At 45.6% G+C, this 14,602-nt stretch overlaps 1 protein-coding gene across 3 annotated transcripts in view; it reads right to left on the bottom strand.

The window, feature by feature from the left end:
- SIDT1 (SID1 transmembrane family member 1) overlaps positions 1-14,602 on the bottom strand; it is a 42,182-nt gene that overhangs the window by 12,103 nt on the left and 15,477 nt on the right. For all 3 annotated transcript variants that reach the window (XM_027653299.1, XM_027653297.1, XM_027653298.1), the window contains exons 3-13: positions 14,407-14,577; positions 14,162-14,207; positions 11,236-11,337; positions 10,011-10,094; positions 9,315-9,408; positions 8,587-8,658; positions 8,121-8,214; positions 6,643-6,686; positions 2,728-2,799; positions 1,000-1,148; positions 282-355 (exon numbers count right to left, since the gene is read on the bottom strand). In XM_027653299.1, the coding sequence (XP_027509100.1) occupies positions 282-355; positions 1,000-1,148; positions 2,728-2,799; positions 6,643-6,686; positions 8,121-8,214; positions 8,587-8,658; positions 9,315-9,408; positions 10,011-10,094; positions 11,236-11,337; positions 14,162-14,207; positions 14,407-14,577 (1,002 nt within the window). The remainder of the gene's footprint in view (positions 1-281; positions 356-999; positions 1,149-2,727; positions 2,800-6,642; positions 6,687-8,120; positions 8,215-8,586; positions 8,659-9,314; positions 9,409-10,010; positions 10,095-11,235; positions 11,338-14,161; positions 14,208-14,406; positions 14,578-14,602) is intronic.

The following is a 14,602-nucleotide window of genomic DNA, read 5'->3' as shown; positions in this document are numbered from 1 at the left end:
CCCCTTCCCCACTATGTTCCAGCACACCAGTTGTTACCACGCTTAAAAGCAACGATGCAAAACAGAATCCATTGCCAGGATCATGTGTGCGCTGGTCCACAAATATTATTTGAGGTATGTGGGATTTGCACTTACTGGTTGGAACAGGGTGAGAAAGTGTAACAGGATGGTTCAAAGAATATCCCCACCTCCAAAGCGCAGTTAAGAAGGGCAGGTGGACAAACTCCACAACTAGAGACAGTTTTCAGAGCTTGGGTCTTACCAGTTTGCCTTCTCCTTACCAGAAATAGATTTTGTACTTTTTGCTGACAATCCTTCGATCCTTCCTAGACAAGTCTGATAGATAAAGGAACACCTAAAACATTAATGGATGGGGGAAAAGGGAAGAAAACAGAAGAAAACTAATGAAGATTACAGAAGCCAGTAAAAGATCCTTACATATTCAGACAATGTGCAGCTTGGTACTATTTGGACTGTTTTTATTCAGTGAGATTGTTGTGTCCCTTGATTCTATGGAGTTGAGTTCTGCAAAATCCTCTGACCTCCAGGAATGGCTCCAGACACACAAAACAGTGCAGGATGACAAAAGGAGGCAGTTTGAGAGCTGCTAGCTTAAAGCCCCTGTCTACATCCACTGTAGTCACACTACTTGTACCAGATTAACTACCTATTATTGCAGATTATTTTCTCACTATCTGTCACACCTCCTTGGACTTTCTGGGACACTCTCTGGGATTCTTCCTCCTTTCTCAATAGTCCCCAATACATTCTGATTTTCCATATTAAATCACTCATTTCAGCAGAACACTTAGCACAGCAGGAAAACTTCCAGTGACTGAAAAAAAACAAAACGCTAAGAAGCACATTCAGCTTTAGGAGATTAAATCCACCTAACAGGGAAAAGGAAACTTCAAAATCCTGGTAAGTGACTAGTGCTGGTCCTCGCCTGGATGTGCCCATGGCCCAGCACCAGGGCCACAGTTGCAGTACCAGCCATACCTTGGTGCGAATGATGTTCTTATCACTTTCAATTTCTGGCATGGTGTCGAAGTCACTCTCCTCCTCCACAGAGCTGTCTGTGTCAGAACCAGCTGGTGGCCTGTGCTCAGGGGAGGACATCTGACGTCCACCACTGGAGCTTGACTCATCTGGACCAGAGTGGGGAGAAGGAAACAGGTAGGGTAAAGGCTGAATCCCTCTATGCACAGCAAGAATAAAGCTGTCCCAGATACCAGCTGTGCTCAATTTGATACGGTCATTTCAAGGAACAAGTTTTTCCATGATCCCAAACCTTCCTAAAAGTATCAAATTATAATCTAAGAGCACTTTTAAGGACCATCACATCCCCCTCTGGGCTCTGAAATCTGGAATTCTGAGACAAGCCTAAAAGCTCTAGTGAAAGCAGCAGACTGTTAGGGGTCAAAATCACACTGACCTAGTTAACCTTCAGATTTTATGTAAGATTTATATATATACGCTTGTCTAAAAATATTGTAGAACAAAACCCAAAGAAGAAGTAAGGCAATTTTTCAAAGCAAGCAGAGCACCAACTTTGCTCCCATTGCATTCACAGTATCAGTCACCTGTGGGTCAGCAGGATCCGCCTGCACTTCTCACAGGCTGGCCAAGCCTCCAGCCCCTTGCCCATGCTGGCACAGGCAGAACACAAGTTTCTTCCCCATTTCCCAAATGCTTTTAAAGCATTTCCTTGGTAATTGGGGAGGGGGGGGGGAGGGAAGGGTGGTGCTGAAGCCCTCAACTCTACTGCAGGACTTAAATCTTCCTGAATTTTTCCCAAACTTCATGAAAAAACAGTTCCGTGTTTCTTTGTCAGGCATTGAGAGATACCACACCTTCACAGTCCAACAACTGGATGGTATTTGGAGAGTCAGGGTTGTTATTACACAACAGTGAGCAAATGAATCCTGAACAGGGACGAAAAATTACCCAGAGCTGCTCTACTCACTTGAGCAGCTGCCTCACACTGCCCTGCACTTGCACAGCCTCACCCTGCAATGTGGGTCCACAAGGTGTCAAATTCAAGGACTTTCCCAAAGCCCACTGAGCTATTCAACGCCAACACCCTCACAGGAGGGGAAACTGCTGTAAGGAGGAGACTTAGAAATACTCTGGCAAAGGAAGTAATTTCCCATCATCTCAGATTAGCAGGACCCTTGAGAAGTTTCTTCCTCCTCTGCCGACAGGGCACGGTTCACCTACTGACAGCACGACATTATTTCTTCCCTAATGAAACCTCTGGAGTGCAAGAAGCTTCAATCCTGTTTTGTACTGCAGCACACAGCCGTTCAGCCTTCCAGAGAAAGGCATGCTTTGGTCTAAAGGCAGGCTTGATGAGCTAATAGCAGGCTTCTAGAAGCTTGCTTGGAAGGGACCTTTGTCAGTCCCTAGTAAATGTCCTGTCTGAAGCAGCATTGTCACCAACACTTCTCAGGTGACTGTGGCTTTGTCTACCTGAGACAAATGTTTCCAGTGACAGTCTCTCTGAGCACCTCTATCACGGATTTGCCACCTTTATCATGTAGATGCTTGTCCCTGAAGTGCAACCTAAACCTCCCAAACTGCAATTATTTTGTTTCAAGTAGTTCCAAGATGCTCCCAAAGTAGCTTGCAGCTTTATTCCTTTCTGACTTTAAACCACCTTAAAAGTGCCTTCTCCTCCCCCAGGCAGAACCTTCCCCATGCCCCCAGTTCTGGAATGTACTGTACCAATAGCACCATAGCTGCTTCCCTCAGGAGTGCTGGCTGAGATGGGGTGTGAAGAAGTCATAATCCCAGATCCTGCAATGCAAACAGACCCAAGAGAGACCATTAGCTTCATGTCAGTGCTCCAAAACACATCTCTGAGGTGAACACAAACAGCTTGAAGAGCTGGAGGGGCCTGGGAAAAGCAACATTTCTCTAAACAGATGGCAGTCTCTAGAGTATACTGTGTAAAAGGAAAACCCTCGTTTTGCAGTGTGAAGCAAACCCATTCCATTCAGCCTCCTCAGACAGGCTGCCAGTGAGACTGGCAGCATGAGCCCCTCTCCAGCGCCGTGCAGGAAACACACTAGGGCTGCAAGACTTGGTAAATTTTAGAACAAGTCTCATGATGTTCTGAACACTCTTTTGAATTTCTAATTCTTCTCCTTCCCATCTTCATGCAACTGACCTCTCCAAATATTGCTACCTCCAGATACCCCTGGAAGAGTCATAGACTTTAGCAAGGCAGCTGCAACATAGTTTTAACCAAGAAGGAGAAGGCAAAAGACACCCCATGCAAGAAGTGGCCATAATCTCGTGCTGATGATAAGAGCAGAAGCCTTCGAGGGCTGGAGAATCCCCGCCTCCTGCCCACACATCTGAAGCAATGAGGACTGTACCTCACAGTCAGGTTACATTAGGACTGTACCCTCCTGCCTCCACATTCCCTCTTTTTTTGCTTCCCATGGTGGAGCTCAGCAGCTGAACTGGCAGCAGACAAACATGGCAGGAAACAGAGCCTGCTGAATCCCTCCACTGAGGGATGAGACACCCATCTCCACAAAACCGAGAGAAGCGAGAGCAGCAGGAGCAGGACCACGTCTTCCAGTGGTGGCAAACAATGAGACAGGTTCAGTTACTTTAAAACTTCACCCTTGCAACAACATCATGGGGTCAGTCAGCAGCAAAGTGATGAACATGGCACAGTACTTAGAGCCAAGCAACCTTATTGCAGCCTGGAAATGGCCTGGCTTCTCAAGTTGCATCTCTGGCTTCCCAGTACTTGATCTGTCTCAGACAGCAGAGGCAGACTCCTCTTTCCAGCAGGAAATTCTAGGCAATTCTGTAACACCTTGCATAGGTTTTTATACCGCTTCCATTAGCCACATACGTAAAGGGACTTAAAACCTGTCCCTGCCTGAGCCCAAATCAAGGAAGCACCCTTACAGCAATGACATTTGATGTTTCAAGTCCCAGTGACTACTTTCCTTTGGCATGTTCATTCTGCTTGTTGCACTGTGGGCTAATACTTGGTCTCAATTTCGGCTCCTCTACCCTCCTGCCCTATCCCTCTAACAGGGCAAAGGAACAGCTCAGAGGAGCATGGACTGAGCACCAGAGGGAAAGCGCTGGCACACCTTAGCCCACCCCTTTAGCCCTGAGCTGAGCTTAACAAGATGTTGTAAGTCACTGCAGGAACAAAATCCAGCTTCTACTCATCAGCTCCCATGCAAACTCCCTCTCTCATGGCAGTTTTTCATGTTGCTTTAAATCACTTGGAAATCCAGATCACTGGGAAGAAGCATTTCCCCATGTTCGTGCCACATGCGCAAATCCTAGTCCTGTCAGTCCTGTCCCACAGGGATGCTCTCTCCTAATTTTAGACCAGGTTTTATTGTCTCAAATGAGCTGTCAAACCTTCTCTCCCAAGTAACCAAAGGAAGATTTAAATCTGGACAAAGCAGGGAAGCCAGGGAGAAAAGGCATTCCGCCCTGCCTCTAACAGCCACTTTGGATCCAATTCACCCACTAATTTCAGTCCCAATTCCCAGTGCGTGAGTGAGTCAGCAAAATAAATGTACCAGGTGTGGTTCTTCCAGCTACTGCCTCCACCAGATAGTGATGATGTAGAAGGGAAGGTGTGCCACAAGATTAAAAAAAAAAGTGAACCGCAGAAGTCAGACATAAGATGGGTGACAAGAGCAAAGGGGCACATGGAGTTCCAGGATATTCAAGGACAAAGGGCAGAGACGGATTGCTCAGCACTCCCATCCACAGTTTCTTCGTGGGGAAGGGGAAAGGAATGGGGAGCGATGAAGGCAAGACCCAGGGTTACTTTGGAGGAAGAGAAATTCCAGTGGGTGGGAAGAGGAGAAAGAAAAACAGAAAAAGCCAGCATGTCCTGAGTGACTCGGAAGACAGGGAAGATGCAATTACCATTTTATAGGCATCAGTCAGACACACCCTGAATAAACACAATAGAGAAAGAAACAGTATATGGGTAGAACATGGTTCCTCCCCAGAGGAAAGGACACAGCAGTAACATCCAATGCCAGACACATGGGGGTGTCATGGATTATGAAGGAAAGGACAGCTCACAGAAGCAGCAGGTGCCTCTGGGAGGAAAACTGTGCGGGAACTGTGCTCCTCTTTCCCTTCACAGACATGCTGTTCAGTAATCCTCCCCACTCACCAACCCAGTTCTCTGCCTTCCAGGTCCATACTAAGAACAGCATCTGTGCCCTGCAACTTCTTTGGGAACTTCCCAAGCACCAGAATTTAACTTCCACTTCTCACCAGGGTATCTTAGAAAGCAGCTTCTAAGCTGCCTGCAGCGTATTAAACCTCAGCTGCAGCACCAGTAGCATTCCCTGGGACACCTGCCTGAGACTGTGCCTCCTTGCCTTAGCCAGTGATCCTTTGTCACCACCCTGGAGCTCTTCCACAGCCTCAGCTAGGTCTCTTCAGCTTCCCCCAACTCCCCAATACACAGGCCCTTCCCATTTCTCCAGTGCCCTAAGACTTGCTCTTGTTTTACAAAAGGATCCATTCCAAATTATTTAAAATAAGAATATATTTAAGGACATTTTTACAGTCTCCTGTTTGTGTGGTGAAGAAAATCTTTCACATATATTCCAAGCACAGGGATGCATATGCAGATCTTAGTGGCTGAAGAAGCAAGAAGCCACTCCTGAGAATCCAAACGCCCCCAGGTCCTCGGCAGAAATATTAATCCAAGTAATGCCAGGTCAGAGTGAAGTTCCACTGCTGATCCTTTAAGCACAGCTCAATTATACTAGTATGCTTATCTGATAATATGTAGCAGACCAGAGAGACTGAAAAAGCTGAGCATGAAAAAAGGGAACACATCAAGAACCTTAATAGTGCCAAAACAATGTCCTCCCTTCCTCTAGGAGAGAGGTACAAATGACCTCATCACCAATGCTTTGAACTACTTTGCAGGCACTAAATATTTAATCAAAATGAAAAGGCCAGACTCCCACACCACCAGAAAGCAGAAACTCCCAGTGGTCCCCATCCACATGACAAAAATTTTCATCTCTCACTGGTAGCTTCTCAGATGCAGTTATGTTTTTGTAAGGCAGAAAGCTGCAATATGTTTAGATGTGGGTGCAGCATAAAGTAAATTGAATCCAATGCCAAAGTAAGTATCACAAACACCACTACCTAACTATTAGTCATTCATTCACCTGGTTGTCTGCAACTTCCAGTTAAAAAAATTAAAATACCTCATGCTTAAGGAGAATATTAAAATACCTCATGCAGAGGAGCTCTTAAAGGATAAGATATACCCTAAGTGCCTTGCTTTAAAATCAACAGACCTAACATCAGGAACATTAGCCCGTAACTAGGTCTCAGCAAGGCTTGACCTTCCTCCACCTCTTTAAAAGCCAGTTTCTCAGAGTAGGCGTCAGGACCAAGTTCAGGGGAGCTGGCTTCAAATGCCCTCTCTTATGATGGCAGTGAGGAAGCTCTAACATCTTTCATCAGCACCAGAGACTGTGGTACATGTACATGAAGGATGGCTCAAAGAGACTGAAGGTACTTGACTGACAGCCTGTCCCTTGCCTAGCCTAGGACCTCTGCTGTTCACTTAAAGTTGCTTTAAGTTGTCACAAAACAGAAAAGAAACCTTACCATGCTCAGGACTCAATCTCCCAGCAGAAGCCTTTCTTTGAACCCTGAAAAGGAACAGACAGCACTCATGAGAGACCCAACAAACCCCATCACCTGCCAGCCATGGCAGGATTATCTAGGACACTAACTGGTAAACATGGTGCAAGCTCTAAAAAGCAAATAAAACCAACAAAAATAAGCACAAAAGAAACAAACACACACAACAACAAAAAAAGAAAAATACTGTTTGGATGAAACACAGCTTAGCCATGACTGCCTGCTGTCCACCTGTCTGACTTCCAAAGCAACAGAGGGCTTTTCTATGCCCTCACCTACCCAGCAGAGGTGGGACAACTGGTTACATGACTATCCCATCCTACAATGCTCACCATGTTGGAGAGACCCTCACACCACCTTCCCAAACCCAGCTTCACCACTTAAGAGAACCAAGCACATAAGAATCTACTGAAAGGGCACCAGGAGCTAGAGGTGCTCATCAGCACAATGCATAAGAAGCCCATATCACCTCCTTCAATGCAGATGTCAAGCAGGAGATGGTGAAAAAAACAACAACGATATATTCCCACAACAAAGAAAAAATAACAGCAAAGAAGATCGCACACTTGCACACACTTAAGTAATTTCATTGAACTGTTCCAATGAAATGTTTGATTAATGTGTCTTGAAGTTAAGCCATGTCCCCATCTTGAAATTCATTTGTTTCAGAGCACCGAGTCTTAATGATTCCCTGTTCTGGAGGGGCTGAGAACTCTTTCTCACACTGGGGTCTGAAGAGGTGGCTGACAAGCACTGTTCCCACAAAACCAACCTGCTACTTGATGAGAGCTTTATATGTTTCTTCCCAAGCCAACCTTTGTCTAGAGGGGTAGGAAGGAGTATTGAAGGGGCCTCCCTCTTCTCAAGCCTCCAAACGCCTGGACAAAGGATTTGCTCAATGATTTTCACTGTTTACGCAGGCAGCAGTGAGTGATCCCAACAAACTCCACCATCTCCATCACCTTATGCAGATACTCTTCTCAACACAAGCCCAGACACCAAAGTCTGGGGCAGGTTAGGCAGGTAAGGAAGAAAACCAGCACTCTTGGGACTCCAAGGCCCCATATGTGTCACTGCCACTTATTGCAGTAACCAGTTCAGCAAGAAAGTACCTTGGTTCCTCAATGCTCTGGCATTCCATATCCCAGACTGGTCGCATCACAATTCCCACCTGTGCCCCAGTGTCCTCATATAAGGAAACCTAGGGTTGAGGAAGTACAAGATCTCAAGTGCAGACCCCTAGGTTTTCATCATTGCCACGGTCCCCACAGCAGAGGAAGAAAAATTTTCTGGCTGATGGGCAGTAGGAGCCCATTGGGTAGTCATGGAATTCTTTAGCTGCTCTGTTCAGATGCTTGTCACCTCAAATGTACTGCAGGGTGAGGTATCCCTGAGGATGCTGAGAAACAGAGAGGCTATTCTTGTATAACTCCTCAACTCACCTAATGTAGTGCACAAAAGCAACAACCACTGAGCCCAGGTAAAAGGAGAGGAAACCCAGGAAGCTGAAGAACATGGCCTGGACATAAACGGACTCTGAGGAAAGAGAAGACATCAGTCACAGCCAGGACAGCACCTCCTAGGGCCAGCACTCAAGTCCTGCTCTTCCCAATACCACCTAGTGACAATGCCCAGTCCCAAAAAGCCCTTCAAAACCCATCTCCTTTCTTCAAAAGAAGTTACCAGAACCTGTTGCAAGATCTCCCTCCATTTCTCCACCCCCAGTGCTAGCTGGTGTGCCCATGAGATCACCCTGTGCCACACAGCACCTCCTGGAAAGGACCAGGGCTCCAATTGCTGGTGCTTTCAGCACCATTCCATCAGAGGCTGCTGGCCCAGTCATACCCTTCTATTCAGAAGTGCCAAGTTCCCCTATAAAGTTGCATTGCTCTGCCCAAAGACACTGACTTTTAATAGAGGGCACAATCGTCACTTGAAGGTTCTTTGTCCGCTGCAGGTTCCAGGTACGGTTGGCATTCCCTGTGAGAGGTAAAGTGTACAGCAATTATAAAAACAATCAAACATTAATGTCCTCTGGTCCTGATCTTTATTCTCTGAACTTGCAAAAACAACAGGATCTGGCTTTTTCACTGCAGTCTTTGTGTGGTTTTGCTTTAAACTGCTCTCAGACTTGTCAATATACAGATGTCAATATACAAACTTTTCCGAATGTTTCCCCCCTCCTCCCTATCCACAACCTATTTCTCAGACTAGAAATCTCTGCTTCAGCCTTCCATACATTGCTGAAATCTGGGTGCCTGAATCACAAAGGCATCTCTTCTATTCCTTTAGTCCCCAAAGGACAGATGCTCTCATTACAGATACTGGGACACCATCTTTGCCTTTGGACAAATCTCTGTGAGTAAAACACTTCCGTGCAGGATGCCATGCTAGAAACTCGCTATGTTTCACCAGGGCTTAGCAAACTTGGCCAGTACAGCTCTGCTGACAGTTTTAGGATAAGAGAAAGACACCCTCATGGGGAAATTGGGGCAGGGGAGGTGGGGGGGGAATCACAGCTACCTGGATAAGACAGAGCTATATGACCATCCCATGTCATCCCACAGGAAGATCCCAAAGGACACCCACTTCATCACACAGATGCAGCACTATATCCACCTCCCAGAACAACTTACCATGAATTGAAGAAGGTACAGAACCCCCACAGGCATAATCCTCCGGCTTGATGACGAACACAACAAAGAACTGCTCACCTGGGAAGTCCTTTCTCTGCACAAGAGGTTGGAACAAGACAGAATCCACAAGACATGAAGCCTCTCCCTCTAATGCAAAGCACGGGTGGCGCTCCAAAAGGCCAGAGGTCAGGTTTTAGTTGCTATACAGGCACCAGCCTTACAGAGACCCACCTACTCTGGACAGAGTCTGGCTTCTGGGGATGCTCCCCTCATCCTTGCTGACAATAAGCTGGGTTCACCAGTATGCAGCACAGTAGTACTCCAGTACAAGCAAACCAATACTGATGCATTTATTTATTTATTTATTTAGTGAAAACCATCTACCTCAGCTTTGCTTATTATAGAGGCCCTACTACCACCACTCAGTGGTAGAAGAGCCAAGGTTCAAACAAAAGACACCTGGCTTCAGCTACTCTGATCTAGAGCCTCAGCACCCAAAATATTTGCCTAAGCAAATGTAAGCAAGTTTTCTGCAGTAATAAGTAATGTCACTTCTTCTACTTACATCAGCTGACCTGATAAAAGCAAAGGCTGGTACCCATAGGAGGATCATCAAAAGAAAACTAGGAATGCATAGAAAAAGCCACTAAAAAAAAAAAACTACGAAAAACACTGGGACAAAAGTCAGCATCTCACCTGCACTGTTATGGCTGCTTGCTTAGTCATAGACTGGTAAACACCGTTGAACTCCACATTATGGTCCAGGTCATACACTGGGCACTAAAACAGACACAACTAAGGGTTAAACCAGGGACAGCATCTGAACTAATTTCAAAGGAAGCCGGCTGGAGAATACAGGGCAGAACAGCAGAAGAAGGCCTCAGCTGAGGTATCAAAAGGGAACAAAACAACTAGAATCCATCAAGAAGTTAGACTGCTCTGAAGACATCAGTTGTGGCCTGCACTCACTGATCTTGTTGTTCTCACGAGAGGACTGCAATTTAATGCCAGACAAGGATTCAGCCAGATTGATCACTCCACCATTCCCACAGGATAGTGCAAACACTCAGCTGTATACTGGTTGTGTCACACACTTCACAGTGTGTACTATATGCCAAGTGCTTGCCCTCATTTTAACTTTCCCACTACTTTCAATACCTGAAAGATTGAATCATCTATCACAGTCTCCCCTCCTGCCCTTCCACCATTCAAACACTGGGATGTGGGCAAGAGTTGATGTCATCCACTTCTTTCTTCACCCCAAGTATTAAAGGCAACTCCCAGGGCTTCAGAGCCAGCACCCAAGGCATCCTGTACCTCTGTTGCCATTTTGCTGCTCTTGCACTGCAGGTGCTCTTGCACTGCATTATTCAGGGACGTGGGAAAGGAGGATAAATATCATGTTATTTCCCAGCTGCAAGCAACAGCCATTCTCCCCTTCCCGGGAAAGTGGATGAGTAACTACACAGAGAGAAAATTGAATTGGAAAGGAGAGACCTTATTGCTGAAAATCAGAAGTTCCCCAAGCTGCGCTGAGACAGGGGAAACTCAAGGAAACAGCACTGCTTCCTCCCTTAGCCACCAGCATCCCATCCAATGCCACTCCATGGAGAGACAGACTTACATCACAAGGCAGCAGGGAAAATCTCAAGGGGAACATAACAAATGCCCTATGGACAGGTTGGAAAGGAACAGCTTGTTCACCTATTTGCAACAAAAATCTCCATATGAGCTGCTCGAACTCAGCATCTCTGCCTCCTTCCCACAGAATTTTCGTTCCTCTTTCAGGGGCTCTCTTCACTGCCACCACCACCAGGGTGAAGTCTTTCATAGGGCTTTTCTCTCTTTAGGGCACAGACCCCTCACAACAGGATACAGAACTCCTTCAGGCAGCTCCTTACCCTTCTCTGCTCAGACTTACCACAATATCCTGGACGGAGACAACTGAGCATGGGTATGCTGCATCAGACACCACATTAATAATGACTGAATCGACATCCTGAGGAAATTTGTACAGAAAATACTGAGGAGAAAGCAGAGAGCTGAGAGTTATGATCCAGAAATGACCCCTGGCAGTAGCTTCAGCACCTTCCTAAACTGCCTGTGCAGGCCTAGCTGGGCTTCGCAGTTGAATGTGGATGGCCTTCACAAAAACTCAGATTTCAAACATTAGGACCTTAAACTACGGAAGAGCAGATTAAACACAGCTCTCCCCCTTGTACATCATGCTATTAGACATAAACATCTTCAGCATGCAAGATACAGCATAGTTTTTGCTCCTTTAAGCTTTTTTCCACCTGATGAAGCTACAGTGACTTCATTTTACACCCCATTCCATTTTATGTTGATATGAGCGATTTCCAGCTGTTTCCATACTGCTGGCTGTACTTTATATATGGAACACATCATGGAGTTTACCTCAAAGGTGTTGCTTTAAAGACAGACTGTGAAAAGTATTAGGTCAAATGGCTGAAACTCTGTCAAGAGTTTCATTAATAAATGATTGATACTTGTTGTAGGACTTAGGATTTTTTCATTTCCAGTGCAAACGGTAATGGGGGTTTTCTCTTCTCACTTCAGCTTTTCAAATAACTCATCTGTAGCTCTGAAAAACATTGGAGACACTAACATCTGCCAATATTCCTGCTTTTCCTCTGGAGGCAAGGAATGGTGTGCTTGTGCTTCCATGCTTTGACCAGGCCCACAGGACAGTTTGTGAGGTCAGAAAGTGCCCTCTTTGTCCTGGCAAGGGCTTTTTCAGATTTGGGCAAAAGATGTTCCAGGGAATATCAATATTTGTATAATTTTCCAGTAAAAAGTTTGATGTACTGCCCCAGTCAGTTGCTGGAGAAGTAGGGTTTCTGTGCCTGCCCCAGGAGGCAGGCTTGTTGCAAGGGGTCCCCCCATACTGCTTGGAGCCCAGACTCTGACAGCTGTTACAACTACCAAGAGGAGCTGACGGACACCTCACCCCATCTCAGAGGGTACACAAGGCTGAGGACTGTCACCAGCCACCTTCCTTCCTTCCATATGGTCACCAGGCAGCCACTGCCGCCACACTGGAAGCTACCACAGCTCCTGCTCCCAAGTCCTAAGACCTTCCCAACTGTAGAGCTCCCTTTATGTTTCATAAAACCTTAGCGAGGAGCAAGGGCCAGCTATTTCCCTTTTCCCTTCCCACGTGCCATTCCCAAGGAATTAAGGCCCCCTACTGGAAGGGCATGGACAAGCAAGAACTCGCCCAAGCTTTTTTCCTGTTAGCCCATTTCTACTAAAGCGTATTATTCCCATCACCCTCTCCAAGCAGGTTGCCTTTGCTGCTGAGGGAGCGCTGGCTCCAACTGCAAGTCCTTACTGAAAACTCACCAAGCCGGTTTCTTTAGCTGAGCATGGTTTATTTCCACCAGGCAAGGATACTGGCAGCCTGAGCTCCTGGTTTCCCAGGTACACTGCCCTTGGAAAGTTTCAGGTCCTTGAGGAAGTCACCCATGAGGATTCTTCTATAGTTTTCTCTAAGCCACACTTACACCAAAGCACAGAATTAATACAAGGGGAACTGAGGCCTAGAGTTCTCTGCTGCAGAGACTGTGAGTGTTATAAACATATCCAGCAACACTTCTGACCTATACAAGCGTATCCAATTTCTGCTTCTGCCCTCAGGCATGAGCTGTGTTCCACAAAACACCTCCTTCAATTGTTACGCTTGTCTTTTTCCAACAGCCATCTATATCCTGAATCATCTTTTTTTTTTCCTTCCTCCTGTAGATTACTTAATACTTTGATTTACAAAAATCTCAGCATTATACCAATTAAGAAGCACTCATCTTCTACTCCATACAGCTGGTTTTTAATTAAAAGTCACAAATCTCTTATTACTAATTGTGACAAAAAAACCAGACCAGAGTCACAAAGTTAATTCCAGGCCAGACCTTAAACAGTCTACATTCAAAAGATAAAATCCTAAGTAATGAGTGTTTTTTTTCTAAAAAGAAACCACCATTCTCTACACTTCTATAGTATAAAATACTGCATGTATCTGCAAACCAGCTTCAGACATTTCACAACAAAAAAGATTAGTTGGGATGCTTGGTAATAGGAAACCTAAAATTAAGTGGTATTACTAACAGCGAAAGCAACAACAAAAACAGAGTAACAGGCAGCTTGGGTAAATTACATACCTTTCCAGCTCTACAAGTTCCTTTATAGCTACTGCTAACAGCATTTTCATTCAAGAGAGGATTTGTATCTGCAGGGTTCTAAACAAGGCTGTCCAGCTGGAGGTGCTGCACATATGTGCTTCCCTCTGAACTTAATAGACACATCAGGCATTTCATTTATCACCTCACAACTTGACTTGCTGCCCTGAGCAAGGAATAGCAGTGTGAGTTCTGCTGCACCTTTACAGCTTCTTTATTTCTGGTTTGGTTTTTTTCCAGTAAAGATTGCATCTTGACAAGTCACGCTCAGGCAACTGAACCAGCACTGCCTGGAACAAGAAACTGGTGTGCACCACCTCACTTCCCATGAAGTGCAGCAGACCAATGGCCTCTGGACGTTTTTACTTTTCTGACATTTCCTGGAGAGCCAATACCATTCATCTGCTCTGCTCATGGGTTTTGGCTCACTTAACTGCTTTGCAAGAGGACCCCAATGTGTCCCTAGAGGGACTGAAACAATTACCTCTTCACTATATCCACAGAAAATTCAACAGTAAGGAAGGTTCCCTGCATCCTAAGAGGGAAACAACCTAGTCACATAAGATCTTCTCTATCTCTATAGAAAAGATCACATCAATCACTTGGATGTGGCAAGATACACAGGAAATAATGCTACAGAGGACTTCTTACCTGGGGCTGGGAAGGGCTGGCAGTGAAGTTAAAGGCTCTGTTGGTCCTAGAAAACAAATGCCAGTATGTTGAAGTCTAAAACTTTCAGAGCTGGAATACACACAAAGTACCCTCAGATTAAACAAAAGAAAAAATAATTTTTTTTTCTGGGAAGGAAAAAGAAGGGAAGAGTAGGTAGATGGACCAAATCCCTGTATAAGAGATCCATGAAGAAATTACATTTGTATTCTCACATCCCAACTTACTCAAGTTGGAAGTTCTCGAGCCTGGTGACTAGTAGCTCATAGGCAATGTTAAATGGTGCCATGGAAGCAACATCCACAAATATAATCTGGTCAGAGGGTCTTGTTTCAGGTGTCGGCTCAGAGGGACAGAGGGTGCGACTCACTTCTTGGTAATTGTAGGTCCTCTGATAGCTACAACAGCCAAGGGAAGGAGGGA

This window comes from Corapipo altera, unplaced genomic scaffold (assembly GCF_003945725.1).
Source record: "Corapipo altera isolate COAL_440 unplaced genomic scaffold, ASM394572v1 61, whole genome shotgun sequence".
NCBI lineage: Eukaryota > Metazoa > Chordata > Aves > Passeriformes > Pipridae > Corapipo > Corapipo altera.
Note: the sequence above shows the minus strand (reverse complement) of the source record. Positions and strands in the feature narration are given on the sequence as shown.